Raw genomic sequence first — 27,991 nt, 5'->3', positions numbered from 1 at the left:
TGCTGGGCCAGCTCACGTTTCACACCCACATTTACAGATGAGAAAACTGAGGTACATTGGGAGGTCACTTGCTCAAAATGAGCCAGCCAGTGGATGGAGTGACCAGGTGAGTCCATGAACCCTCTCCTCTGATTGTGGGCTGTGCCTTCCAGAGCCCCAACCCCATAGGGCTTCCTTGTAGGGGCTCAGAAGCCTTTCTGTGTTTTAAGATGACAGGGAGGTCCTGAAAGCTGATGGCCAGGGAGCTCTGTGCTGTCTCCTCCCTACAGAAAGGGGATGTTGGTGACAGTGGGAGTGGGGAGTGCAGGAGGGGGTCTCGGAGAGAAGCCCAGGTCTCAGCTCTGACTCCCTGGAGTTCTTGGTGCCCTGGGAAGGGAAAAGGGAAATGCCAGGTGTGGGTTCATTTACCTAAGGAGCTGACTTTTAGGGTGAAACTCTCACCTCCAGGTTCCTCTCACCTTTCTGAGCTCCAGCAATCCACAAAGTGGTCTGCCACCCTGGCCACACACACAAACAAGCCAAGCAGCCCCCTCCAGGGCTCCGTCCAGCTCCAGCAGGGGGCTGTCCAGCTCCGCCCTCCCCCGGCTTAAGCCCCAAGCAGGGGGCCCAGGAGTAAGTTGCCTGAACTGGTTTAAGGAGGGTGGAGGCTCAAGTAACCTGGGGAATCCAGGGCTTTGGGATCAGATTCAAATGGCATCAAAACTGGAAGCGATTTTAGAGCTTCATGATCTGGTTCAACCGATCATTCCACAGATGAGAGTCAGAGTGGGTTGGTGTCTCACTGCTGGCATGGTGGGGCACGACAAAAGGCCAGATGCTCATATCCTAGCACAGTGCCTGCTGTTCCCTGACCACACCCCAGCCCGCCCGCCTCTCGCCCCCTGCTGAGCCATCCTCTGCACCCCTCTTCCACATTCTTCCCATTACTCCAGGTCTGTTTCAGTCTCTGCCTCTTCCAGGAACCTCCCCCAGTGTCTCTCCCCATCAGATTCTGTCTTGATCCCTTGGGGAACCTCTGCCTTCATGCCCAAACCCACCAGCTCCCAGAGAGGGTGTTAGAGGCCACCTCCAGCCAACCTCCAATCCAGGCGTCAGGTGGGGTCGCAGGCACAGATTCCCAGGGCTCAGGTCCTGGTGCTCCGCTGGTAGAGGGAGGGGAGTCGACCTTATGCCCTCAGGGTTCATCCCCCAGGGGACAGTGGGATTTGTTCAAGGCCTCTAAGCCTGAGTTCCAGGTTCTTGTGTGTGGGGACAGGGTCTGCCATTACTGGCCCAATCTCAGCCCAGGTCTCCATGGTAACAGATGCCAGCAGTCAAGATCGGCTTTGGGGCTCAGCCGGAGGCTGGTGCCAGGGGGCTCTGGGGCATGGCAGAGTAGCCTGCTTCCTGGGTGAGATCTCTGTCTCCTTGTCCTGTCCATTTGGCATTAGGAGGCCTGGCTTCTGGTTCAATTTGCTCCTTTGCCCCCAGGGGAGATTCAGTGGTGTGCCCCAGGTGGGGAGCCACAAGGCCTGGGGTGCTGTAGGCAGGGACCTGGGTCTTTTCCCATCCCCTTGCTTGGCCTTCACAGCTGTGTGACCATGTCAAGTCCCTTTCCTTCTCTGGTCTCAGGTTCCCAGTTCATAAAAGGAAATGGCCACTACTAATGTTGTCAGAGCTGCCACCAGGAAGGTCAGCTGAGATTTGTGATCATTTTTCAGATGACTGAAAAGTCTGAAGTGCTGCAAGAACAGGGGAAGGGGGCGGTGACCCTCGTGGCTCAACCTCAGTTTACCTACACTTTGTTCGACTTTGTCCTTCACTGGAGCTGGGGGAAAGGATGAGGGGAGAAGGGTACAGCTCATTAGCATTGGTGGGGGGGGGGGCTTACAGGAGGTGATAAGGGAAGTGAGAAGTAGCCTGGCTGCACAGCTAATCTCCACCCCCTAGTGCCAAGTTCAACACCCCCCAACTGGGGCCGTCTAGCGCCTGCTCCTCCCAACAGCCAGCTGCTGCAAACACGACCCACCTGCATATCTGCCACTTGTCAGCGCCTGCTTCAGCCCCAACTCACCCTTTTCCTGTTGAAAGCGGGAGGGTTAGGGCAGGGGAAGGGAGAAGGGCAAAGGGCGCCCTAGGAATGCAGACTGACCCCCATTTGCCAGTTGATACCTACTGTGTGTCTGCAAATAAAAATCAGATGCTCGCTGGTTATCTGTTCAGAGCCCTCCTGTGAGGATCCCCAGGGCTCTCGCCTGGGACTGGGGGAAGGGAGCTGGGGGAAGGGAGGAAGTCCCTGCTACATACCTTCAACTATGAAGAAGCTCAGCCATCTGCTAGACTGTCCTTTGGACTCAATTCTTTTTTGGTGGGATGGCTACTGGGACTTAATTTTTTTGGGGGTACTGGGGATTGGACCCAGGAGTACTTTACAACTGAGCCACATCCCCAGCCCTTTTTATTTTTTGTTTTGAGATAAAGTCTAAGTTGCTTAGGGCCTTACTAAGTTGGTGAGGCTAGCTTCTAACTTTCGATCCTCTTGCCTCAGCCTCCCAAGTCTCTGGGATTACAGTTGTGTGCCACAGTATTTGGTTGGACTTAACTAATTCCTGTCCTCAGTTTCTGAAGTTCCTCACATACTTCCTAACCAAATGGCCCTTCCTACCATGGAAATTAACCTATTTACTTCCTTCAAAGCATTGAATGGTAATTGAAATTACAGTGTTGACTTTTGTTTTCCACTATATCAGAGGCGACTTGAGGGTAAGGAATTGGTTTTATCCATCCTGTATGGCTGTGGCCAAAACCAGGCTCAGTGAACACTAGCTGCCTACCAAGGGCCCGAGGAGCTGACCAGAGTCCCAAGCCTTTTGCTGACTTTCCCATGCAGGTGTTCAAGGACCTGACCTCCTGGGACCTGCACCTGGGGCTCCCGGGCAGCTCTCTGCTGTCTTGCTTTAGGCCTGGCCCACGGCATGCTGGGAGAAACCCTGCAAGTGCAGTCCCTAGAGCCACCTGCATACCTGCCTGTATCAGGAGCTAAGCCAGGGTCAGTAACCCAAAGCCACTGTAGCAGGCCTGGAAAAGGCAGGAGGACAGGGCCATGCAGTGGTCATTCAGGCCACTTCCCTGCTGTCTACTGGCTTCACTCCAACACTTTCTGGGCCTTGTTCAAGTGGCCCATGGGGCTCAGCACCCTCCCAGAAGAAGGCCGAGAGAGTAAGGCCCCCTGAGCTGCTCCCCCCACTCCTGTGGGTGCTCTGTACATTTGACGGCTGCCTGACAGGAGGAGGGCAGGAGGAAGAAGGGAGCTGGGGCCCTGGGGACAGGCCCTTCTTGGTAGCACAAACAGGTAAATCCTGAAGCTCTGGGCAGCTGGCAGGCTGAGGGCCTGGCCCCAGTGCCCTGGGCACCCTCAGGGCCCATGTGCTGCTCGAGGCTGCCCTCTACTGGGTACATGGACAGCTGTAGTCGGCGAGCCTGCCCCAGGAAAGAGGAGAGAGGTCCTGACAAAGCAAAGTTTATTGTGGCCCTGTGCTCTCGGGCTCTTCTCTCCAGGGCCTCTTGAGACCGCAGGGTTCAGGGTGCGAGGCTCCTGTGGGGCCCTCACAATACCCTGTCACACTGAGGCTCAGGTGAAGGGGGCTGGTAGGGGGACATCTGCACCCAGAGCACAGAGGGAGGAAGACCCTCTGTGCGGTGGGCTTGAGGCCCTTCTTCCGTCACTGGGGCGAGGCCATCCTGGCTCCTCACTTCTTGGAACCCAGCTTCTTAGATCTGACTGTGGGTTTGGCCTGTGAAGATGAGGGAAAGCTCCCGTCTCCACTTTCTCCCCCGGCCTGGGCGGCCTCCCAGAACACAGAGGCTCCCCGGAGGGCAGCCTCACCTGCTGCCACTCACCTTTCTTACAGGGCTCTTCTCTGGAAGGCTGGACCTGGAATAGGGTGGGGTTGGCAAGAATTGGGGTCACAGGTGGGCAAGAGAGCTCGGCCTGATGCCAGTAGCTTGGGTCCTCCTGAGCCTGAATGGTCCTAGGAGACAGGGGCCTGGGCCAGGGGAGGTGAAGCTACTGGGTCCATTGCACCCTGGCTGCCACCAGGGTCCTGCCTGTCCAGTTTTATTTAAACAACCTTTTTTTTTTTTTTCCTTCTGACAGCAGGGAAGTGGCCTGAATGACCATTGCATGGCCCTGTCCTCCTGCCTTTCCCAGGATAATATAAAAATATAAAAATAATTCTAACTGCATCACACATAAATAAAAGAATAGGGGTGGGGTTGTGGCTCGGTGGTAGAGTGCTCATCTAGCATGGGTGAGGCACTGGGTTCGATCCTCAGGACCACATGAAAATAAATAAATAAAAATAAAGGCATTGTTTCCACCTACAACTAAAAAATATTTTAAAAAACAAGAATAAGTTATTTATAATTTTCTTTACTTCCTACCAATAGTAACACTTCAGCGGACTTTTTTCTGTAAACTATTTCTAAAACTATGTGAAATAAAATAAAAATAGTTTGATATCTCTTCTTTGAACCATCAATAATTTCTCTTGTTATAAGCTTCAAAAGCATTATGTGGCTAGGCATGGTAGCGCATGTCTGTGATCCCAGCTACTTGGGAAGCTGAGATAGGAGAATCACAAGTTTGAAGCCAGTCTCAGCAACTTAGTGAGACCCCCCCCCTTTTTTTTTGTGACCCTGTCTTAAGGAATAAAAAAGGGTTGGGGATGTGGCTCAGTGGTAAAAGATGCCTCTGGGTTCTGCCGCCAGTACTCTCAAATAAAATAAAAAAGGGATGTGGTGGAGCTCTGAGGTGGTAGAGTGTCTGTGGCTCACTCTCAGGACCCAAAGAAAAAAAAAAGAGGAAGGGAAAGGGGGCGCATCATTTAGTTGACTTTCATGTTAGTACACATCTATAATGCCTGCATTTCTCACTACTTTTATTTTATTTTATTTTTGGACCTGGGATTGAACCCAGAGACACTTAACCATGGAGCCACATCCCAGCCCCTTTTTGTATTCTATTTAGAGACAGAGTCTCAGTGAGTTACTTAGGGCCCCCGCTAAGCAGCTGAGGCTGGCTTTGAACTTGCAATCCTCCTGCCTCAGCCTCCTGAGCTGCTAGGATTACAGCTATGTGCCACTATGCCTGGCTGCTTTTACTAGTATTTGAATAATGCCACGATGGTATTTGAATACTAGTATCTGAATCGTGCCATGTGTATAATTTCTCAATTTTAAAAAAAAAAAAAATATTTATTTTTTAGTTGTAGTTGTACACAATACCTTTATTTCTATGTGGTGCTGAAGATGGAACCCAGGGCCTCGCACATGCTAGGCGAGCAGCGCTCTACCACTGAGCCCCAGCCCCCCACCCCCCCCCATCTTGAACAGGATTCCTTGCAGGGGAAGAGAACACCTGCATGCCTTTGAGAGGGTTGTCCCTTCACTGCGCACACGCCTGCTGGGCCTGCTCTTTCCAGCACAACACGCCTCAGCCAACGACTTCTGGCGAATTTAATAGATGGAAAGAATTACCTTTCTGTCTCCTCTTCTTTGTCCAGCTTTTTTTTCTGGAAACCAAAACCAAGCATTACTAGAAGAGCCAGGGAAGGACCAAGGGCTGGAGCAGACTCCCAAGCCCCACATAGGCCCAGCTGAGCACCTGGCAGGACTCGGTGGCAGTAGCCTTGGCCTGTCCCACAGGCTCGCCTGGGAGCCTGGGCCACATGCTGGAGCCCAGTCCCTCCCAGGTCCTATGCAGGGTCCCACCTCAGTGAGAGCATCTATGCTCCTCCCCCACCTTGGCAACGCTGGTCTGCTTCTGCAGTGACGGCCGCTTGACTTGTTTGACAGGCGTGTCCTCTAGAGACACATCTGCCTCATCGTCATCCTCTTCCTCTTCTTCCTCCTCTTCCTCCTCCACCTCTTCCTCCTCCTCCTCCTCTTCTTCCCAGGGTAGGTCTGAAGTTTCTGTGATGGTGTGGGCAAAGGGGCAGGGGTGGGGGAATGGCGGAGCTTCTGAGCAGCTGGGTGACACCTGCCTCCTGTCCCAAGACTTGTGCCCCAAGTGTGGTCCTGAGGGGATCCTGCATGGAGCTGAAGGTATTAGCCTACCCACTGCCCAGGGCCTTTCTCCTCCACAAAGTGGGGGCCAGGGTGGGGCATGGGACCCTGGAAGCCCCCAGAAGGTGGGCATGGGAGAAAGAGGGCAAGGCAGGAGGACCACACACCATTAGGAAGGGGTGGGGGCGAACACGAAGGTGGGCAGAGAGGGCGAGCAGATTCCAGTGCTGGTGACATGGTCCCCAGCATGGCACAGTTGAGGTGGTGGGATGGAGCAGAGCTGGGGCCCAGCGGAAGGTGATTAGGTCTTGGGGTTCCACCCTCACGAGTAGACTAATGCCCTTAGCCTAAGGGAAGTGGGAGATGCCAGAGGATTTTGGGGAGGAGAGTGCCCTGAGAGAGAGGCACAGCTGGACAGAGAATAGGCCAGCGGAAGGGGTCTCGAAGGGGACAACGTTATACCGAGCTGTTTCCTACACTGCACAGCTTCGAACTGAACCAGCAGCCAGGTCTGGGGTGGTCCTGTGTACAGGTGTTTTGCTAAGTGCTCCTTCTGACCACCTCATTTATTCTTGAAACTATTCTTCAAAGATGAAGCCAAGGGAGGCCCCATTCTCAAGCTACAGATGAGGGGCTGAGGCCCACAGAGGACCTGGGGCCAGGACACTTGCCGTGGCCTTCCACTTCAGGCTCCAGGTGATCCTGTTGCCTTTGGGGATTTTGTCCCTCAATTTAAGAATCTCTCAAATGTCTGAGTACCCAGTATGTCCCTAGTCCTGTTTGGCACCATACCCTCAAACTTGCCCACCAACATCATACTTACCATAACATTCCTGGCCACTGAGAAACACAGGCCCTGAGCCAGCCCGGAGGTGAAAAGTAACTGGAGGAGAAAATTCTACTCCTGTCATGGTGACCTGCAGTGGAAGGGATGTGGGGACAGGAGCAGAGGAGACAGGGTCACTGAGGTTTGGCAGCTGCTGTGGGCTGGCCTAGGTAATACTCAGATATGCTCCTCCCACCACAAACGCTCATGGGCTGTGTGGACCTTGGTGCCTGCTCCCTTTCTGCTGAGGTGGGCCTTGTCCAAGATGGGAACCTTATAATCTCGCTTCAAGACCACAGATTGCCTTCCAAGATGAGGGGCAGCTGTTAGAGAAGTCTGAAGGCTGTGGTCTGACTTGGGACCTCCTGTGTGCAAATTCATGGTTAGGCCCCAGAACCCTCTGGTGCAATGGTATTTGGCGGTGGGGATTTGGGAGGTGATTAGATTCAGATGAGGCGAAAGGTGTGGAGGGTTCTGGTGGGATAGCGCCCTGACGAGAAGAGATACCAGAGGGCTCGTCTCTCCTCTCACACTGAGAAGGGGGCTGCCCATGAGGGAGAGGACCCTCACCAGAGCCCACCCACTTGGGCACCTACTGTTGAACGTCCAACCTCCAGAACTGAGAAAATCAAGCCGTCTGAGCCGAGTAACGTGTTGACCAAATGTGAAAATGCCACGTGGGACATGCAGAACAGCTTTGGTTTTATGAGAAATATATGGATATACATATGAATAAAGGTTAGAAACAGTTAAAGAACTAGTGATAACTGTCGGAGGAAAGTAAGGTATTTATTATCTATACTTTTCCAAATGTCCCAAATTTCTTTCTTTCTTCTTTTGAGACAGGGGTCTCACTGTGTTGCCCAGGCTGGCCTTGAATTCTTGGGCTCAAGTGATCCTCCTGCCTCAGTGTCCTGAGTGTTAGAACTAAAGGAACACACCACTGCACCTGGCCCAACTTTTCTAGAATAACAACAACTTATATTTTTTGAGCTTCTACCATGTGTTAGGTACCATGATAAGCATTTTACTTGCTTTATCCCACTTAAATCTACCCCCCACACCCCAACACCCATGATAGAAGTACTGTTGTTTATAGAAGAGGAAGCTAAGGGTTAGAGAGATCCACTTAAGAGTTTGTGATCCAGCCAGTGGTGCACATCTGTAATCCCAGCAGCTCAGGAGGCTGAGGCAGGAGGATTGTGAGTTGAAAGCCAGCCTCAGCAAAAGTGAGGTGCTAAGCAACTCAGTGAGACCCTGTCTCTAAATAAAATACAAAATAGGGCTGGGGCTGGGGCTCAGTGGTTGGGTGCCTCCGACTTCAATTCTCAGAACTGCTCCACCAAAAATTAATGTTTCTAGCCTACGATGAGGAGGCGAAGGCCCCTCCAAGATCTTAACACAAGGGCTATGGGGAATGTTGAGGATTGGGGCCTAAAAAACCCCAAACCAACCCCCTAAAACCAACAAACCCACTTAGCAGACTTGAAGAAAGATAACAGAAGTGCCAGTGCTGGGAGAACCTAAAAACCCTTAGCTGTGTCTCTCACACCCGCAAAGGCTGCATTCACACCGTGGGTACTGCCAGGCAGGAAGTTGGAACAAAGTCCTAGCCTTGGGATATTTCTAGAGCAAATGGTAATGCAAACACAAAACCACTCCACTGGGACACCCCCCAAGCCCAGGCCACACGGAGAGCTTTCAGAGCAGAACAAGCAAACCAAACCCCTGAAGATGAGCTCACCATGAAAAGTCACAACTCAAACGAGAAACAACCCTGCCGGAATTGGCAGAAAGAGGCAAAGGACTTCAGGTTAGTACAACCAAGGAGTCCAGATAGGAGAACAATGACTGAACACTTCAAAATAAACCTGGTTATAAATGTAAAAGTGGGAAACAGAACCATTAAAAAAAAACCCATGAAAGTAAGAAGCAAATGCAGTCACAAGGCCATGAAAAATAGGAGCATTAAAATAAAATGATCAAATGGTAAAAAAGTAGAATAAGCCAGTGGAAGCAAGAATTAGTAAGACAGGGCTGGGGTGCTGGCTCAAAGGTATAGTGCTCGCCTAGTGTGCGTGAGGCACTGGGTTTGATCCTCAGCACCACATAAATATAAAGATATGGAGTCCACCTATAACTATATAACTATAACTAATATATATATGAATTAGTAAGATGAAGTGATGCTGTAAAGAATTACTCAGTACAAGCCGGGCGTGGTGGTGCATGCTTGTAATCCCAGTGGCTTGGGAGGCTGAGGCAGGAGGATCGCAACTTCAAAGCAAGCCTCAGCAATTTAGCAATGCTCTAAGCAACTTAGTGCAGCTCTGTCTCGAAGCAAAAAATAAAAAGGGCTAAGGGTGCTGTATCTCAGTGGTTAAGGACCCCTGGGTGCAATCCCAGGTACCAATAATTAATTAATTACCTAGTAAGAGGTAAAGGAGAGATTTCAAAACTATGAAAGATTAAAAAAATTTTTAAATCCTATAAATTAAAATAAAACAAAAAAACAGAAGACAAAAATATGAAAGAAAGGTTAATACATGGGAAACTAAATGGGGAAGGTCCAACATGCATCTAATCATGGTGTGCTGTAAAGTTGAAAAATTATAATTTGAACCATTACAAGTTGGGGGCTAACTTTGCAATTATTTTTTTAAATTTTAATTAAAAATAAACATACATCACACAATAAAATTATAAGAATCCACTGAAAATCCACAAGAATAATAAAATTTTAACACACTTCTTTTGGTAACTGATAGATCAAGGAGATTTAAAAAGTAACGCAGGTTTGAATGCTTAATACACTTGATTTAGCAGACACACATAGAATCCTACGATACCACCATGTATTTGTCTATATGTCAGGTATCAACAAATACCAAAGAATAGATAGTCTTTTTTTTTTTTTTTTTTTTTTTTTTAACTGGGGATCAAATCCAGGGGTGCTTTACCACTAAGCCACAACCCTTGCCCTTTTTATTTTGAGACAGGGTCTTGCTAAGTTGTTTAGGGTCTCACTAAATTGCTGAGCCTGGCCTTGAACTTGGGATCCTCTTGCCTCAGCCTCCTGAGTTGATGGGATTGTAGGCTGTACCACCATGTCTGATGATAAAATGAAAAATCTTAAAAGCAGCCGGGTGGGCAGGGGAGGGCGACTTTACTTACAAAGAATGAAGATAAAGATATGAGTAGATTTCTCCAGACAATACAAACCAGGAGAAAATGAAACAAAGTTTTTCAGGTATTGAAAGGGGAAAAAAAATTCAAACTAAAAATTTTTTTTTGGGGGGGGGGGGTTACTGAGGATTGAACTCAGGGGCCCTTACCACTGAGTCACACCCAGCCCTATTTTATTTAAAGCTGCTGGGATTACAGGTGTGTGCCACCATGCCTAGCTTCGACCTAAAATGTCTTTCAAAAGTAAGGTGAATGATCCAGGCATGGTGGCGTGCGCCTATGATCCCAGCAGCTCAGGAGGCTGAGGCAGGAGTAAAGCGAGTTCAAAGCCAGCCTCAGCAAAAGCGAGGCGTTAAGCAATTCAGTGAGACCCTGTCTCTAAATAAAATACAAAATAGGGCTGGGGATGTAGCTCAGTGGTCAAGTGCCCCTGAGTTCAATCCCATGTTAGAAAAAAAGAAAGAACAAGCAAGATGAAAATTTCCAGACAACAAAGGCTGAGAGAACTCATCAGAAGCAGACCTACAATACAAGAAATTTTCAACTCCTTGAAGCAGAAGAAAATGTTACAACATGGAAACATGAATCTATGCAAAGGAATGAAAAGTATCCAAAATGGTACATATGTAAACAAATACTAGAAATGAGATACTTTAATTTATAATCCCCTTAGAGTCTTTAAAACAATGTAACAGTAAAACAATGTAACAGTGCAGTATAGAATTTATAGCCTTTGTTGACAGGTAAAAGTTGTTACAATAATACCTCAGAAGAAGGGAGGTAGGAGATGGAAGTAGGCCGAGTCGTCGCCGTCCTCCTCCTCCTCCTCCTCCTTTTTTTTTTTTTTTTTTTAATTTCAGTAGAAAGTGGTGTTGAAACCAGGAATGTTCTATCTCTGAGCTACATCTTTAGTTCTTTTTATTTTATTTCTGAGACAGGGTCTCACTATGTTGTTGAGACTGACCTCAAATTTGTTAAGCTCCTGCCTCAGCCTCTTTAATCTCTGGGATTATAGGTGTGTACCACTGGGCCAAGCCTTAGCCCTCTTTCTCATTTCTTATTTTGAGACAAAATCTCACTAAATTGCTGAGGCTGGCCTTGAACTTATGATTCTCTTGCCTCAGCCTCCTGAGTAGCTGGGGTTACAGGCATAACACCACCCACCATGCTCACCAGTAATAGTCTTTTAGAGTACATTAACAGGAAGAATATTATTTGGAGGTAGGTTATTGTAAATTAAAGATGCACACTGTAAATCCTAAAACAGCCACACACATACAGAAAAAATGTTTAAGTATAGCTAAGAGGCTAATGGTAGAGATAAAAGTTTAATCATTGCCCGAGGTTGTGGTTCAGTGGTAGAGCACCTGCCTAGCACATGTGAGGCATTGGGTTTGATCCTTAGCATCACATAAAAATAAACAAAACAAAGGTATTGTGTCCATCTATAATATAACTACACAGGAAGCCCCCCCCCCCCCCCCTTCAGTACCAGGGATTGAACTCAGGGGCACTCGACTACTGAGTCATATCCCCAGCCCTATTTTGTATTTTATTAGACAGGGTCTCACTGAGTTGCTTAGTGACTCACTAAATTGCTGAGGCTGACCTTGAACTCACAATCCTCCTGCCTCCACCCCCCCAAGCCACTGGGATCAAAGGCATGCACCACCGCGCCTGGCCTACACAGGCAGCTTAAAAAAAAATAATCATAAAAGGACCAGGGATATGGCTCAGTGGTAGAGAGCTTGGCTGGCCTGCTTGATGCTCTGAGTTTGATTCCCAGCACTGGAAAAAAAAATTCATGAAAACTATTTAGTTAATTCAAAGAAGAAGGCTAGGAGAGGAAGAAAGGAAAACAGATGGAGGAAAACAAATAGCAACATGATACATTTAAGCCCAGGTTGATAAATTATGTGAGATGTTAATGGTATAGGCTAGGATTAGTGACACTCACCTGTAATCTCAACTATTTGGAAGGCTGGGGCAGGAGGATCACAAGACTGAGACCATCCTGTGCAACTTAGATTCTGAGTTGAAATAAAAAATAAAAAGATCTAGGACTATAAGTAGTGGTAGAGTGCCCCTAGGTTCATTCCTCAGTACAGGGGGAGGGAAGGACATCTAACTGGATAAAAGAGTAAGACTCACTTATATGCTATCTCCCAGAAACACACTTTATGTATAAAGATATAGAGAGTAAAAGTAAAATGATGTCAGGTACGGTGGTGCACACCTGTAATCCCAGTGGCTCGGGAGGCTAAGGCAGGAGGATTGTGAGTTCAAAGCCAGCCTCAGCAAAAGTGAGGTCCTAAGTAACTCGTAAACTAAAATGATAATGGAAAAGAATAGGAAGAATACACCACATAAACACTAATCAAAAGATCTATATTAAGGCTGGGGATGTAGCTCAGTGGTGGACTCAATGACATGTATATGTGAGGCCCTCGTCTTGAGCCCCAGCACTCAACAAAAAAGATATTGACTATTTTTGGGGGGTACAGCTACTGGAGATTGAACCCAGAGCATGTTACCATAGAGCCACATCCCTAGCCCTTTTTTTATTTGAGTTTCTGAGGCTGGTCTTGAACTTATGATCCTTCTCCCTCAGCCTCCTGAGTCACTGGGATTAAAGGTGTGAGACACCATGCCTGCCTATTTGTATAAAATAAACAGAACTGTTATCTAACTTGATATAGAGCAATTCACCTCCAACACAACACAATTTTTCATTTTAGTGTAAACAAATATTTATCAAGACAGAATATATTCTGGGCTACAAAACAAGTCACTACATTTTAGACTGAATTCTGACCAATTACATTCTCAGAACCCAATGGTATTAAGCTATGAAACAACTAAAGTGTCATAGAAGATGCCTAATTATTTGGAAATTTAAAAATATACACATTCACAAAATACTTCAGGGGCTGATGAAGGAAAGTGGTAATGATTTGAACTGAATGAAAATGAAAACAATACTTATCAAAATGTGTTGAAACTAGAAAGATGCTTAGAAGAACATCATGGCCTGAAATGCTTGTATTATAAAAAGAAGACCTAAATATACCTATTATATAGTATAATATATTATATGGTAGAGTATATATGTATACATTTGTATATATGTGTGTATATGTAAATATATATGTATGTATACACACAAATACGTTTTTCCTTTTATACTCAGGGGCACTCCACCCCTGAGCCACATCCCCAGCCCTATTTTGTATTTTATTTAGAGACAGGGTCTCACTGAGTTGCTTAGTGCCTCCCTTTTGTGAGGCTGGCTTTGAACTCGCGATCCTCCTGTCTCAGCCTCTGGAGCCACTGGGATTACAGGTGTGTGCCACCGCGCCTGGCTGTTTCTCCCTTTATAAACTATAAAAAAGGCAGAGCAGAGATAGGGATGTAGCTCAGTGATAGAGTACTTGCCCACCACATGTGAGGCCCTGGGTTCAAGCCCCAGCACTGCAAACAAAACAAAAACTACAAAAAGAGTAAGCGAATTCGAGTGGGGTGGCGCATGCCTGTAATCCCAGTGACTTGGGAGGCAAAGCAGGAAGATCACAAGTTTGAGGCCAGCCTCAGCAATTTAGCAAGACCCTGTCTCAAAATGAAAACGAAAAAGGGCTGGAGATGTAGCTCAGGGATTAAGCACTTTGAGTTCAGTCCCCAGTGCCAACACACACCCCCCCACACCCACAAAAAGAAAAACTCAATCCAAAACAGAGAAGGAAATAAAAATATGAAAGTAGATAAACAGAAAATTGATGAGACCAAAAACTAGTTTTAAAAAAATTTTTGTTAGTTGTAGAGGGACACACAATATCTTTGTTTATTAATTTATTTTGCAAGTAGTGCTAAGGATTGAACCAGTACCTCACACACTCTAGGCAAGCGCTCCACCACTGAGCCCCAGCCCCGCAAAAAGTAGTTTTTGAGAGAAATTGGTAAAATATTAAATCTCTGGACAAGCTTTAAAAAAGGAGAAAAACAAGTTACCAATATCAGAAGCCAAAGAGCAGATGTCATTACAGCTAACAGAAACAAAACAAAGGAATGTCATGAACAACTTTACACCAAGAAATCTGACAAATTAGATGAAATGAAAAATTTCCTTAAAAGACACAATGAAGCCCTGTCATGAAAAGACCTACAACTCAAACAGTCCTGTATCCATGAGAGCCCTTTAGCCTATTAAATGTCAATCAGAGCCGAGTGCAGCAGCACACATCTGCAGTTCTGGCTACTTGGGAGGCTGTGGCAGGAGGATCGCTTGAGCCTGGGTTCATGGCCAGCCTGGGCAACAGGACCCTGTGTCTCTCTCTCTCTCACACATATACAAGTTAACCAGATTGTTTCATTCTACCAATTTATATGAACTGTTACAGAAAAACAGAAAAGGAGATAATACCCTGTCATTTGGAGGCCAGCATTAGCCTGATACTAAAACCAGATGAGAAAAAGAAACTACAGACAATGTTGCTCATCAACAGACACAGATATCCTTAATAAAATATTAGCAAACAGAATCCAGCAATAAAGAGAAGGATAATATGACAAATGGGGCTCATTCCAGGAAAGCACAGTGATCAATAATATAATGGACTGAAAATCCAATTTAATTTGCCAAATAACAAAGGAGGAAAAAAAAATCACCTCAATACAGAAAGGAATACTTTGACAAAATTGAGTAGCCATGTATGATAAAATATCTCAGAAGAGTAGGATAGTTGGAACATCTTCAACCTGGTACAGGACATCTTGGGAAGATGGCTTGCCTTTCCCCGAAGACCTGGAACAAGGCAAGGATGGTCCTGCTCTTGCCATTTCTAGTCAACAATATACTCAAGGTCCCAGTCAGTGAAGTTTGGCCAGAAATACACACAGAGGCACAGAGGTGTGCATATGGAAACTAAAGGAGTTAAACTCTTATTCACAGATGACACGAATATGCACATAAATTCAAAGGAACTAATATATAAATTTAGCAAAGACATATGATATAAAAGACATATGATATAAAACCAATTGTATAGCTGTAGACTAGTTATGAACAATCACAAAGTAAAATTTAAAAAGCCCATCTGGCCAGGGCCATAGCACATGCCTGAAATCTCAGCTACACAGGAGGCTGAGGCAGGAGAATTACAAGTTCAAGGCCATCTGGGACAACTTAGTGAGATGCTGTTTCAAAATAAAAATGGTGGAAATGTAACTCAGTGAGCACTTGCCTAGCATGTGCTAAGTCCTAGGTTCAACCCCCAGGACCACATGCCCACACACAAAAAAATCCCACCTGTGTACCTCACATCATATACAAAAATTAACTCAAAATGGATCACAGACTTAGATATAAGAACTAAAACTCTAAAGCTCCTAGAAGAAGTTGTAGGTTTAAATTTTTGTGACCTTGGACTAGGCAATAGTTTTTAGATTCAACCCCAAAGGTACAAGCAACATAAGAAACAAAAATAAATTTGACTCTATAAAAATTAAAGACTTCTCTGTTGCAAATAATAGCAGGAAAGTGAAAAGAAAATCTAGAGAATGGAACAAAATACTGCAAATCATCTAATAAGGGATAGAAAGAACTAGCATAACTATGGCAGAAAGACAAATCTTAAAATAATTGACCTGAAACCCAAAGGGAAAAACAACAACAACAACAAAAAAAAAAAAAACGAAGACTTGAATCAACAATTCTCCAAGGAAGATAGACAAATGCCCAACAGAGACACGAGCTGTGAGAGGTATGTTGTAAAAGGGACAACTGGATTCCTCAAACTTTTGCTGGTAGGAAGGCAAGAATCACACAGCAATTTGGAAAATAAACTGGCCATTTGGTATAAAGTTGAATATATGCTTATTATAGGAGCCAGTGATTCACTTCCACCATTGTGCTCAAGCTAAATGGAACATTTTCCCAAAGACTTACACTCGAATAGTCATGGCATTTTTTATTCATGATAGTTTAACACTGGGAACCACCCAGATGTCCATAAATAGGTTATTCAACAAACATGACATGGAGCCATAACATGGCATGTTACTGCAACACAGAAAGGAGCATGTGACTGTTTACCAATACGGATAAATCTCAAAAGCATCACACAAATGAAAGAAGCCGGCACAAGGGACTACATACTGCGTGATTTCATTTAAGTTAAATTCTGGAAAATGAAGAACACAGTGGTAGAAAGTAGATCCATGGTTGCCAGAGTCAGGCATGGGCGGAAAGGGCTGCCAAAGAGGCAGAGGGAAGTTTTGGGAAGTGATGGGAATTTTCTCTACCTTGATTGTGGTTGTGGCCACACAATTAAACCATTCACACACACATCCAGTTGTGCACTTAACACTGTTAAATGGCATGACATGAATTCTACCTCAATAAAGCTGACAAACTGATTCAAAGAAATAAAAACATTTGGGTGGATCCATTAGATAAATTATAATAGCTTAAAATCATACCAATTCTATATAATTCATTCTTCTAATTACTCATTCATGGTACATTGAGTTCCTACGCTATGGCAGGCACTATTACGTAGGCTTCACAGATAATGCAGCACACTAAACAGGACAAGCCCCTGCTCTCTTGGAACTTACATTCTGGTTGGGGAGAAAGACAGTGCACAAATGAAAACTGATGCTAGTGACGGGTCCCATGGTGTGTGTATGTGGGGGGGACTCATGGGTGAGGCAGGAAGAGGCCATGCTGCTCGTGGTCAAGAAAGACCTCCCAGATGAGATGACATGGGAACCAAGGCCGGACTCAAGTGGGAAGGCAAGCCCTGGAACACACAGGGGGAACCAGTCAAGGTAAAGATGCTGAGGAGGGGGAGCACTTGGCATTTTAGAGATATTCAGGGGGTGGGCATGGGGAAGCACACCTATAATCCCAGGGACTTAGGAGGCTGAGGCAGGAGGATTACAAGATCTAGGCAAGCCTCTACCATTTGGCAAGCTCCTGTCTCAAAATAACAAAAGGGCTGAGGATGTAGCTCAGTGTTAGAGTGCTCCTATGATCAATCACCAGTGCCAAAAAAAATTATTTCAAAGGTAGAGTCAGGGAAACCAATGTGATTTGAACAGGTTTAAGGAGGTTGCTGAGGGCTTTGAGCTGGGCTACATGACTTTTTTTTTTTTTTTTTTTTTTTTTTTGGGTACAAGGAATCGAACTCAGGGGTGCTTAACCACTGAGCCACATTCCCAGCCCTTTTTTAATTTTTGAGACAGCATCTCACTAAGTTGCTTAGGGCTTCAATGAATTATGGAGCCTGGCCTCAAACTTGTGATCTTCCTGCTTCAGCCTAGGGAGTTGCTGAAATTACAGGTGTGTGCTACCCTGCCCGGCTTAAACGCTCGAATCTTACTCTGAGTAGAATGGGAAGCCATTGACCTGATATTCTAGAGGAGAAACAACATGATCTCACTTGTGTTTAAGAGGATCTTTCCAGGTCTGGGAGTGTAGCTCAGTGGTAGATGCTTGCCTGGCATGCAGTGAAGCCCTGGGTTCCATCTCTAGCACCACACTCACGCAAATAAAAATAAATAAATAAACAAACAAACAAACAGACAGAGGGATCTTTCTGGCAGCTTTGTACAAAATGGATCAGTCCTTTCTGTAAGGGGCCAGATTTTTTTTGGGGGGGGGTACTGGGTATAGAACCCAGGGGCACTGTCCCCCGATCTATATCCCCAACATCCACCCCCAACTTTAATTTTGAGATAGGGTCTTATCAAGTTGCCTAGGTTGACCTTGGATTTGCAGTCTCCTTACCTCAGCCCCCTGAGTTGTTGGGATTACAGCTATGCACCCCCCTACCTAGCTCAGTAATATTTTAGTTTTGCAAACTGTGTGGTCTCTGTTGAGATTATCCTGCTCTGCTGTTATGGAGGCAAAGCAGCCAAGAACAATATAGAAATGAAGGAGTGTGGCTGAGTTCAAATGGCACTTTACCTACAAAACAGGCAGTGGGCTAGATACAGTTATTCACACAGGGCTGAAAACAGTTAACCCCAGGAATAACTGTAAGGGAAGGAAGGTAGACCAGTTGGGAGGTCCCATAATAAAATAAAGGAGGAAGTGTCAGTCACCCGTACCAGGGTATAGCTGGAAAGTGGCGAGACAGGACTGGGTCAGGTATATTATAATGGTAGAGCCAATAGGATTTGTTTGCAGGTAAGATAGGGAATGAGAGACAAAGACATTTTGTATGATTAATTGGAAGAACAGCTATTTGGGAGAAGATAGGCAGGGGATTACAGATAAAAATCAAGAATTTGGGCTTGCACATGTTAGGTTTGGGAGATCTATTAGATTTCTATTAAATATATAGGTATATACATATATACATTGGTGTAAGTATATATATTATATATATATATATTATATATATATATATTATATATATATATTATATATATAATATATATACATATAATATATATATGTACTTACACCAATGTATTATATATATATGTATTATATATATTATATATATATATATTATATATATAATATATATACATATAATATATATATATATTAGTACTGGGGAATTTAATCATCTAAGGGCACTTTACCACTAAGCTACATCCCTAGCTCTTTATTTTTATTTTTGAGATAGGGTCTCATTAAATTGCCAAGGGTGTTCTTTTTTTTTTTAAAAAAATATTTATTTATTTATTTTTTGGCGGACACAACATCTTTGTTTGTATGTGGTGCTGAGGATTGAACCCGGGCTGCACGCATGCCAGGCGAGCGCGCTACCGCTTGAGTCACATCCCCAGCCCCACCAAAGGTGTTCTTGAACTTGTGATCATCCTACCCCAGCCTCCCAAAAAGCTGGGATCACAAGCTTGAGCCACTGCACCTGGCTTTTACTAAATATATTGAGTTGGAGATAGGATCAAGGGGGAGGGAGGGAGGGAGGGAGGGAGGGAGGGAGGGAGAGAGAGAGAGAGAGAGAGAGAGAGAGAGAGAGAGAGAGAGAGATAGATAGATAGATAGATATTGGGTTTACAGAAACTGGTTTCAAAGTCTTCATTTGTCTAGAGGGTTTTTAAACCCAAGAGACTGGATGAAACCCTCCCCTCTAGGGAGTGTTTGTAGATTGAGAAGAAAGTAGGTCTCAGGGCAGTTTTACAGATGGGAATCCCAAAGATTCAAGGACTACTAAGCATAGACTTTTGCTCACTGTTTCAGGGAACAGAGGGAGGGAACACTTCATCCTCAGTTCATGAGGCTACTATGCCTTATGCCCAAAAAGATAATTTATAGGCCAATCTCACTTATGAGTATAGAAGAAAGGTCTCAATATGTAAATACATTTCTATAATACATTAGCAAAGCAAATCTAGAAGTTATGTGATCCAGTAGTGTTTATCCCAGGAATGTAAAGAGATTCATATATTATTCTATTAATATAATTTTCTATATTAATGGAATAAAGAACAACAATCCCAGGATCATAAGAGTAGAAAAGCATTTGATAAAATTTAAGTTAATTTTTAAAAAATTGTTTTCTTATTAAACAAAGCAGGACTAGTTGGGGGCTTTCTTAACTTGGAAAGGGTATTTGCCAAACACTTCATACTTAATAAAGGAGCATTAGAAGCATTTAAAACAAACAAACAAACACACAGGAAGAACACCTATAATTTCAGTGGCTCTGGGAGGCTGAGGCAGGAAGATTAGAAGTTCAAAGCCAGCCTCAGTAACTTAGTGAGGCCCTTAGCAACTCAGTGAGAATCTGTCTCAAAAAAAAAAAAAAAAAAAAAACAAAAACAAAAAAAAAAAAAAAAAAACCAGACCAAACAACAACAAAAAAATCAGGAAGAAAACTATTCTTACATTTATCCCAAACAATCCCCGATTTAACGATGGTTCAACTCACATTTCATAAAGCGTTATGAAAGCCGCACACGTCAATAGAAACCATATCTGAATACTCACTTTGGACTTTTTCCGGGCTAGTCACACATGGTTCAATCCTTTCTGTTGATGGCGAGTAACTGCAAGGAGCTGTGGCCCTGTCAGCCCCACATTCTGCAGGCAAATAACCAACCCTGGACAGTGTGGTTAGGTGGTTAGGTGTAGTAAACCATTCTCCACTCTGCATTTATCAGAACACAAGTCCATCTGTATTACCTCCGAGACCCTCACCAGTGCAGGGGTGTAGTAGGATTACAGAAGAATAAGGAAAAAAAAAAAAAAACCCAACAAAACTGACATTATTCACAAACACTGCTTAATTGTACAGAAAAGCTAAGATAAATTATTAGAAACAGAGAATTTCTGGGGCTAGGTCTGTAGCTCAGGAGTAGGGTGCTCGCCTAGCATGCACAAACCCCTGGGTTCTATCCCTGGCACTGGAAAAAATAAGAAAACAAGAAAATTTCTGCATATAAAACCAATATGCATACCAAGTGTCTCTTTCACTAGCTGTGAACAGTTTAAAGCTGTAACCTGCCCTTCTCTGATAGAGGTGGTAGAAACCAGGGGAGCTCTTTGAGTCACATTTCTGGCACTTCTTATTTCTGAGACAGGGTCTTGCAAAGTTGCTGAGTGAGGCCTTGAATTTGTCATCCTTCAGCCTGAGCCTCCCTAGGCACTGGGATTACAAATGTGTGTCCAACTAAAGCTGGAATTTTTTCCCCCTGGTACTGGGAATTGAACTCGGGGGCACTCAAACCACTGAGCCACATCCCCAACCCTATTTTGTATTTTATTTAGAGACAGGGTCTCACTGAGTTTCTTAGCGCCTCTCTGTTGCTGAGGCTGACTTTGAACTCACGATCCTCCTGTCTCAGCCTCCTAAACCACTGGGATTACAGGCCTATGCCACTGCGCCTGGTTTAAAGCTGGAATTTTTGAAGGGAAGTTATTTGACTTGCCCAAAGTCCTGAAGCTGAGATGAAAAGCAGGCTCTGAGTGGTGGACTAAACTGCTTCCCCAGCAGTACAGCAGGACTTTTGGGGTATGAGGTCCTGAGCTGAGTGGAGGCAGCTATGGGGAAAGGCTCACCATGGGTAGGACTGAAGCCTTCAGCGAGGCAATGGTGATGGGCTGCGTCTTCTTGTCCTCCTGGTTTGTGGGGGGCACGATCTCCACACGGTTCACCTCGTCTTTGGCTTTCTCCCCCAGGCAAATCTGAGGGTGGTGGCAAACAGAGGCACTTCATCACCCCAAGAGCAGACCTTGGAATTCTACTGTCGCTCACTGGGAACAGAGAATCCCTTCTGTTCCCTCTTTCCTCCCCTCCCTGAGGGGCACCCACCGCATTGAGCAACAGCCTACAGTTCTCCTTCCTCTCTGCTTGAGGTCTGAAGGTGCAACTTCGCCTCTCCACATTTAGTTCACCGCCTGCCAAGGGAGAGGGATGGGTAGGGCTGGGGCTGGGAGGCCCATGAAAACTCTCCAAGCTCCCTTGCAGCCCACCCCCAGGGGAAGGTTATCAGCATCTCCATCCTGCCTCTGCTGGGGACAGGGAGGGTGGACGGAGCTGCTCTTGGCCCTCACTCACCCCAGAGCAGGGTCTTTGCTTTTTCAGCTGTGCTGCTGATGCTAGGGCGACTCATGTCGCTGAGCAGAGCAGTGGGGGTGGCCGGACAGCTGTAAGGAGGGGGCCTGCCGTGAGTCAAGGTCCAGGGACCCTGCTTGGTACTCAGCAGCCCTCTTTGTCAGCTGAGTGGTGCCCGATGGGCTAGCAGGGTTAGGTGATGAGGCCTTGGTTGCAGCCTAAGAGTGGCGCCATGGTCAAGGGCTCATTATAAACTCCTGGAGGACAGACAAGTATCCATGGCCCTACAGATGAGGGCAGCCCAGACCTGAAACAGCAGTACCAGGGAGAGAAAGGCGGTTCTGTCAAGCCCAGCTTGCTGTGAGATCACTTTTTGGGCCCTCCCAGCCCTGTGGGAGGGTGCCAGGGTGTGTGTGACCTCATTGGGGTGGGGGTCTCAGAAAACAGAGAGAATGTCTAGTTTGGGCTTAATGCCACTCATGCCCTGGGTCCCAGCCTTCCTCAGCCCCTCTTGAATCTCACCTTGCTGTTGCTCAGGTCATGTGTTGTCCTACTGACTTAGGCCTCGTCCTCCTTCACCAGAGGCTTGATGTCCACACCAGGCTGTTAAAGAAGCCTGGGAAGGGGAAGAGGAAGGGGAGCTGTCCAATCAGCATCCAAGAAGCAGTCCTTTCCCCCATCCTATTCTCTCCTCCTCTGTGCCCCAGAATCACCTGGAGGGGCTCATTAAAACACACTTTGCTGGGCCTGACCTCTAATTTCCCATTGAAGAGGTCTGAGTGGGGCCAAGAGAATTTGCATCTTTAACAAGCACCCAGGTGAGGCCGCTGCTGCTGGTGCAGGACCACTCAGTGAGAACCACTGTCACGGCCACAGGGATTCACTAAGCCTAGTGCATGCTCCTTCTTCCCATTGGCCACCATTCTGCATCTCTGCCTGCGAAGTGTGGAGATTCTGATTGCTCTGCATCTTCATCAACACTTGACATTGTCACTCTTCCTAACTTTAGCCATTCCAGCGGGTGTATTTGATTTTCTAGCGATATTTAATTTGTGGTTTTTATTTGTATTTCCTTGACGAAAAATGGTATTGAACATCTTTTAAAGCAATTACTGGTCACGTGTATACAGTCATTTGAAAAACTCCTGTTCAAGTATTTTGCCTATTTTTAAGTCCTAAATACAAATGGTTTTTAACATATAGATAAATAGCTTTTAAAGATGGATAGATGCTGAAACTCAATACAAATTAAAATTGTATTGAAGTAATGCAAATCATCAGTATGAAGTAATGAAAATCATCAGTAGTAAGTGCTCTTCAGAGATCAGGTGCTATTTTGAGTAATACATATATCATATTTATTCTTTGCAACGACCCTACAGCCTAGTGATATGCAGTATGATATTCTTTCCATGCTAGTCATTGTTTTACCTGTTTTTTTTTTTTTTTTTTTGGTACTAGGAATTGAATCCAGGGATGCTTAACCACTGAGCAACATCCTCATCCCCTTTTGTATTTTATTTAGAGAGAGGGTCTCACTGAGTGGCTTAGGTTCTCAATCCTCCTGCCTCAGCCTGTGTGAGCTGCTGGGATTACAGGCATGCATCATTGCACCAAGATATTTTGCATATTTTTGTAGTTGGACACGATACCCTTATTTATTATTTTTGTATGGTGCTGAGGATTGAACCCATGGCCTCTCATGTTCTAGGTGAGTGCTCTACCACTGAGCCACAACCCCAGGCCTATTTTGCCTATTTTAAAAGAGTTATTTTTCTTATTGGGTTGTAGAGATTCTTTATATATGCTGTATGCTTGTTTTGGGTCAAATTATGTATTTCAAAGATTTTTTATTTCCATTAGATAGTATCTTTTCAAGATTTGATGAAACCCATTTTTTTTTAATGGTTTTGGTTTGTTAAGACATCTGGCTTAACTTGAAATATTATGAAATATTTTGAGTATACTCTTTTGTAAATACTCTTAGGTGAGGATCAATGTCTGCCTCCCAATGGCATATCCATTTCCTCTAGCACCAACATATATATTGGTACCAGCGATTGAACCCAGCGGTGCTTAACCACTGAGCCACATCCCCAGCCCTTTTATATATTTTATTTAGAGACAGGGTCTCGCTGAGTTGCTTAGGGACTTGCTAAATTGCTGAGTCTAGCTTTGAGCTCATAATCCTCCTGCCTCAGCCTCCCAAGCTGCTGGATTACAGGTGTGCACCACCATACCTGGCTGTAGCACCAATTTTGAATATTATCCTTTCCCTATTGTTTTACCTTTGTTGAAAATCAGCTGTAAAAGTTGTTCTATATCTGGACTTCATTCTGTTTCATTGATCTATATGCCTGCTCTAAGGCCAATACCACAATGTCTTGATAACTCTAGTTTCATAGAAAATCTTGAAATCACAAGCCCACTAGCTCTGTTATTCTATTTTAAAAAACATTAGGGATTCCAGATTCTTTGCGTTTTCAAGTAAATTTTATTTTATGTGTTTATTTTTACATGGTGCTGAGGTTTGAACCCAGTGCCTCACACATGCTAGGCAAGTGCTCTACCACTGAGCTACAGCTCCAGCCCTTCATGTAAATTTTATAATCAGTGTGTCAGTTTCTTTAATAAACCCTTTTGAGATTTTTATTGGGATTTTATTGAATGCAAAGATCAATATAGGTATAACTGACATAGTTTTGAGTTATTCAATCCATGAATGCATTACAATCTGCTTAGATCTTTAATATTCCTTGGCAGTATTTTGTAGATTTTAGAGTACAGATCTGTATCTTTTTTTTTGTACCAGGGATTGAACTCACGGTGCTTAACCACTGAGCCACATTCCCAACCTTTTTTATTTTGAAGCAGGGTCTCGCTAAGTTGCTTAGGGCCTCCCCAAGTTGTTGAGGCTGGTTTTGAACTTGAGATCCTCCCGCCTCAGTCTCTCAAGCCACTGTGCCCAGGCCTGACATCTATCTTGTTAAATTTATTTATTTATTATTATTTTTTGTGATGCCAGGGCCTTGTGCATGCGAGACTAGCACTCTGTATCCACTGAGCTACATCCCAAGCGCAGATTTATTTTTACATACTTCATGTTTTGGATGCCACAGCATATGGTATATATTTAAAAATGTCTTCCTCAAATTGCTGTTAGTATACAGAATTACAGTTTGTGTATGTGTACTTGTGTGTTGCTAAGGATCAAACGCAGGTTCTTGTGTGTGTGCTAGGCAAGCACTCTACACAACTGTGGCTTTTCTTGTATATTAGTCTTGTATTCTGTGTTTTCTGCTTGCTTATTAGTCCCAGTAGCTTTTTTGTACCCTAAGTCATGATATCTGTGAGTAGAGTTTTACTTCCTCCTCTCTGATCAGTGCGCCTTTTCCTTCTTGTGATCATGTTAGGACCTCAGGTAAAATATTGAATAGAAGTGGTAAGAATGGGCATGCTTACCTTCTTGGCTTTTGGGGAAACACTGTTTTTCACCTGTTACTGTGCTGTTGGTGATAGGCTTTTTGTAGATATCCTTTATCAGTTTGAGAACATTTATTTTGGACCTGGAGCTATAGATGGTGGCATACATGAGACCCTGGGTTTGATCCCCAGCTCAGCCAAAAGTAAAACAAAAACAAAAAGAAAACAAACAAACAACAACAAACCCCCCCCAACCAGAAAGTTTCTTTCTATTGCTAGTTTGTTAAAAGTTTTTTTAAAGCCTTTTTTTTCCAGTTGTAGATGCGCACAAAACCTTTATTTTATTTACTTGTGTGGTGCTGAGGATTGAACCCAGTTCCCCATGCATGTGAGACAAGCGCTCCACCACTGAGCCACAACCCCAGCACTTGTTAAGCTTTTAAAATTTTTTTAATATTTTTAATTCATTAATAGCTGGGTATGGTGGTGCATGTCTGTGCATGAACTCAGGAGGTAGGAGGATCACAGTAATTTAGTGAGCCATTTTATTCAATTTTTAAGTAAAAATTAAAAAGGGCTAGGAATGTACCTCAGTGGTAAATTGCCCCTGGTTCAATCCCAGCACTGAGAAAAAAAAATTAGGAATAAAAATTGAATTTTGTTGTCATATGTTTTTTATTTACTGAAACCATCTATTATTTCTCCTTAATATTGTTTATATGGTAAATTAAATTTATTGTTGTTTTTCAAATGCTTTCAACCTTGATCTTGATTCCTAGATCAATCAATCACATTTGGTCAAGGTAGCTCTTATATATTGTTGGATTTGCCTTGTTTATATTTCCATATGGATTCATAAAATATGGTAATCTAAAGGGTTCTTTGTTTTGCTTTTTTCATTTAATCTCTGGTTTCGGCTTGGGAGATGCCTATTTGGTAAAATGAGTTGGGAAGTGCTCCCGCCTACTGAACTTTTGTGTTTGGTATTATTTCCTCAGTTTGATGTCTCTCAGGCACTGCGTGCAAAAGCAGGGAATCCTCTTGGGATCAGAGTTTCGCTGAGACTCTTCAAAGACCCCGCCTTCTCTACAGTACTCAGGAGCTGTACTGCCCTCGATCCCTCTTTTCCTCATTTAGCGGCCGCTCTATTCTGGAACCTGATAATCAAGCAAGAATCATCTTTTACTCTCCAAATCCAACTGGTCACAGAGCCCAGTTACCTCCATTTCCCTTAATCTCACTCCACTCCCTTTTCCCAACCCTTGCCTCGTTCCAATGTATTACCCACTAGCTGGTGGGTTAAACAAAGACTCCTCACTAGGTGGCTTTGACAAGTGGCTTTGGAAATTAAGAGCTTTTAGGATCAAATGTCACCTCTCGTGCTCCACCCCTCATCTAGACACATACAGGGCTGCGCTCTCTAGTCATATTTCCGAAACTCCTAGGAAGGCAAACGACGTTTCATGCCTGCGTCCGTGCCTTCTTCGATTGGCCAGCCCTGCCCCTTGCGCCTGGGTGCCCCTTCGGCGTTCTCCCCGCGCTCCTGGCCGCAGGTGCGCATCCCTCTCAGTCGGCCTGCTCCACTGGGGTCTTCCCAGCCAGCGACCAAGTCCCCAACCCCCGTCCCCCAGCCCTATTCCAGGGTGCGAGCGAACTTAACTCCTAGCAAGCGCACCGGGGTGGAAAGACTCCTCACTAGGTGGCTTTGACAAGTGCCTTTGGAACTTCGCAGAGCAGGTAAAGACGGTGTCCCAAACTCAAACCTACCGCAGGACCGAGTCCTTGACTGCGCTTGCGCAGGACGGCGGGGCTTGTCTAGCGACGCCGCACGAAGGGCGCGCTTGGAGCCGGTGTGCGCAGACGCACGGGGACACCGCCGCTCCCGACGCGAAGAACCACTTCCGGGTCCGCGGTCCGGCGGCTGCTGGGGCAGCGCCAACGAAGAGTGAGGGGTCGCTTGTCGGTCGTGGACGTTTCCCCATTTTCTTCGTGAGGTTGAGGCGGGACCGTGTCGCCTTCTGCTCTTTCCCTTTCCGCAGAGGTCTGCCGCGCTTGTGTGGGCTTAACCGCTCTGCACCAGGCAGTGGAGGGCTCCGCAAGGGCGTCACTCGCATAGTTCCACCTGCTCTCTCCACTTACCGCCTGTGCGGACGCTCCCGCAACCCAGAGTTCACACTTCCTTGTCTTCATCATGACGTACCAAGATCGTCGGGTCCCGGCTCGTCGGGAGCCTGGTTTGATTGGTAGGGAGGGGACGGCTTAAGAACAGCTCAAATAAATTAGCAGGTTTAGGCGTTTAGGGATGGAAACTGTAGACGGGTACTTTAGAGAGGACGTGAGGCTCGATTTTGTGATGTGGGAAAGGGTAGGTGAACAAAAGGCATTAAGTTTAGATGAGAAAAGAGGGTTGGAAAAGACATCAAAGAAGGTGTGGCAGCAGTTGCATCTGTCTAGTTGAATGGAAGGATTCCACTGCGGTGTTTGTAGCTGGGTTGGTGAAGTTTGTCCCCATGGTTGACTGGAATAGTTTTCTGATGAAATGATAAAGGCCTGTTACATTTTTCTTTTGATATTGGGGTTTGAACCGGGGTCGCCGTACCATTGAGCTAGGTCCCCAGCTCTTTTGAGACAGGGTCCTGCTGAGTTGCAGACTGCTCCAGACCTTATCCTCTTGCGTGTTTCCCAAGTGCCTGGGATAGCAGGCATCTTTCACCACACCTGGCTGCCCAGTTACTTTGAAAAATGGTTTCATTTCCATTATCTTAGTTGGTACTCTCATTTTCCAGTTGAAATAATTCAGCTTGAATTTTCGGTCAAAATTCTCCTACCCCTTTACTAGCTGTGATTACTTATCAGTATCTCTTTAAGCTTTACATAGGACAAACACACTATCCGCTGGTCAGTTTTTATCCAGTGAGCTTGGTTGTTCCTCTGGATCTTGAATTCTGATGTCTAACTTGATAAATTTGTGAAACAGTAA

General features: G+C 45.1%; 1 protein-coding gene across 7 annotated transcripts; it reads right to left on the bottom strand.

Annotated features, from left to right (window-relative positions):
• Positions 1-53: 53 nt before the first annotated feature.
• Npm2 (nucleophosmin/nucleoplasmin 2) lies at positions 54-27,179 on the bottom strand. Of its 7 annotated transcripts, XM_071610554.1 has the most exons (12): positions 26,779-27,179; positions 25,051-26,168; positions 22,111-22,204; positions 21,592-21,680; positions 21,346-21,431; positions 21,093-21,218; positions 6,869-6,962; positions 5,783-5,952; positions 5,518-5,552; positions 3,880-3,913; positions 2,009-2,060; positions 54-366 (listed from the first exon to the last, which is right to left on the bottom strand). In XM_071610554.1, exons 4-12 carry the CDS (start codon positions 21,644-21,646, stop codon positions 65-67), a joined length of 954 nt encoding a protein of 317 aa, XP_071466655.1. In that variant the 5' UTR covers positions 21,647-21,680; positions 22,111-22,204; positions 25,051-26,168; positions 26,779-27,179; the 3' UTR covers positions 54-64. The 7 variants fall into 7 exon arrangements, with proteins under 7 accessions (XP_071466655.1, XP_071466656.1, XP_027782835.2 ...); XM_071610555.1 differs by lacking the exon at positions 25,051-26,168 and having other exon boundaries at positions 26,687-27,179; XM_027927034.3 differs by lacking the exon at positions 25,051-26,168.
• Between the last annotated feature and the right edge of the window lie 812 nt (positions 27,180-27,991).

This window comes from Marmota flaviventris, chromosome 3 (assembly GCF_047511675.1).
Source record: "Marmota flaviventris isolate mMarFla1 chromosome 3, mMarFla1.hap1, whole genome shotgun sequence".
Classification (NCBI taxonomy): Eukaryota; Metazoa; Chordata; class Mammalia; order Rodentia; family Sciuridae; genus Marmota; species Marmota flaviventris.
The sequence above is the reverse complement of the archived record's forward strand: the minus strand, read 5'-3'. Positions and strand labels throughout refer to the sequence as shown.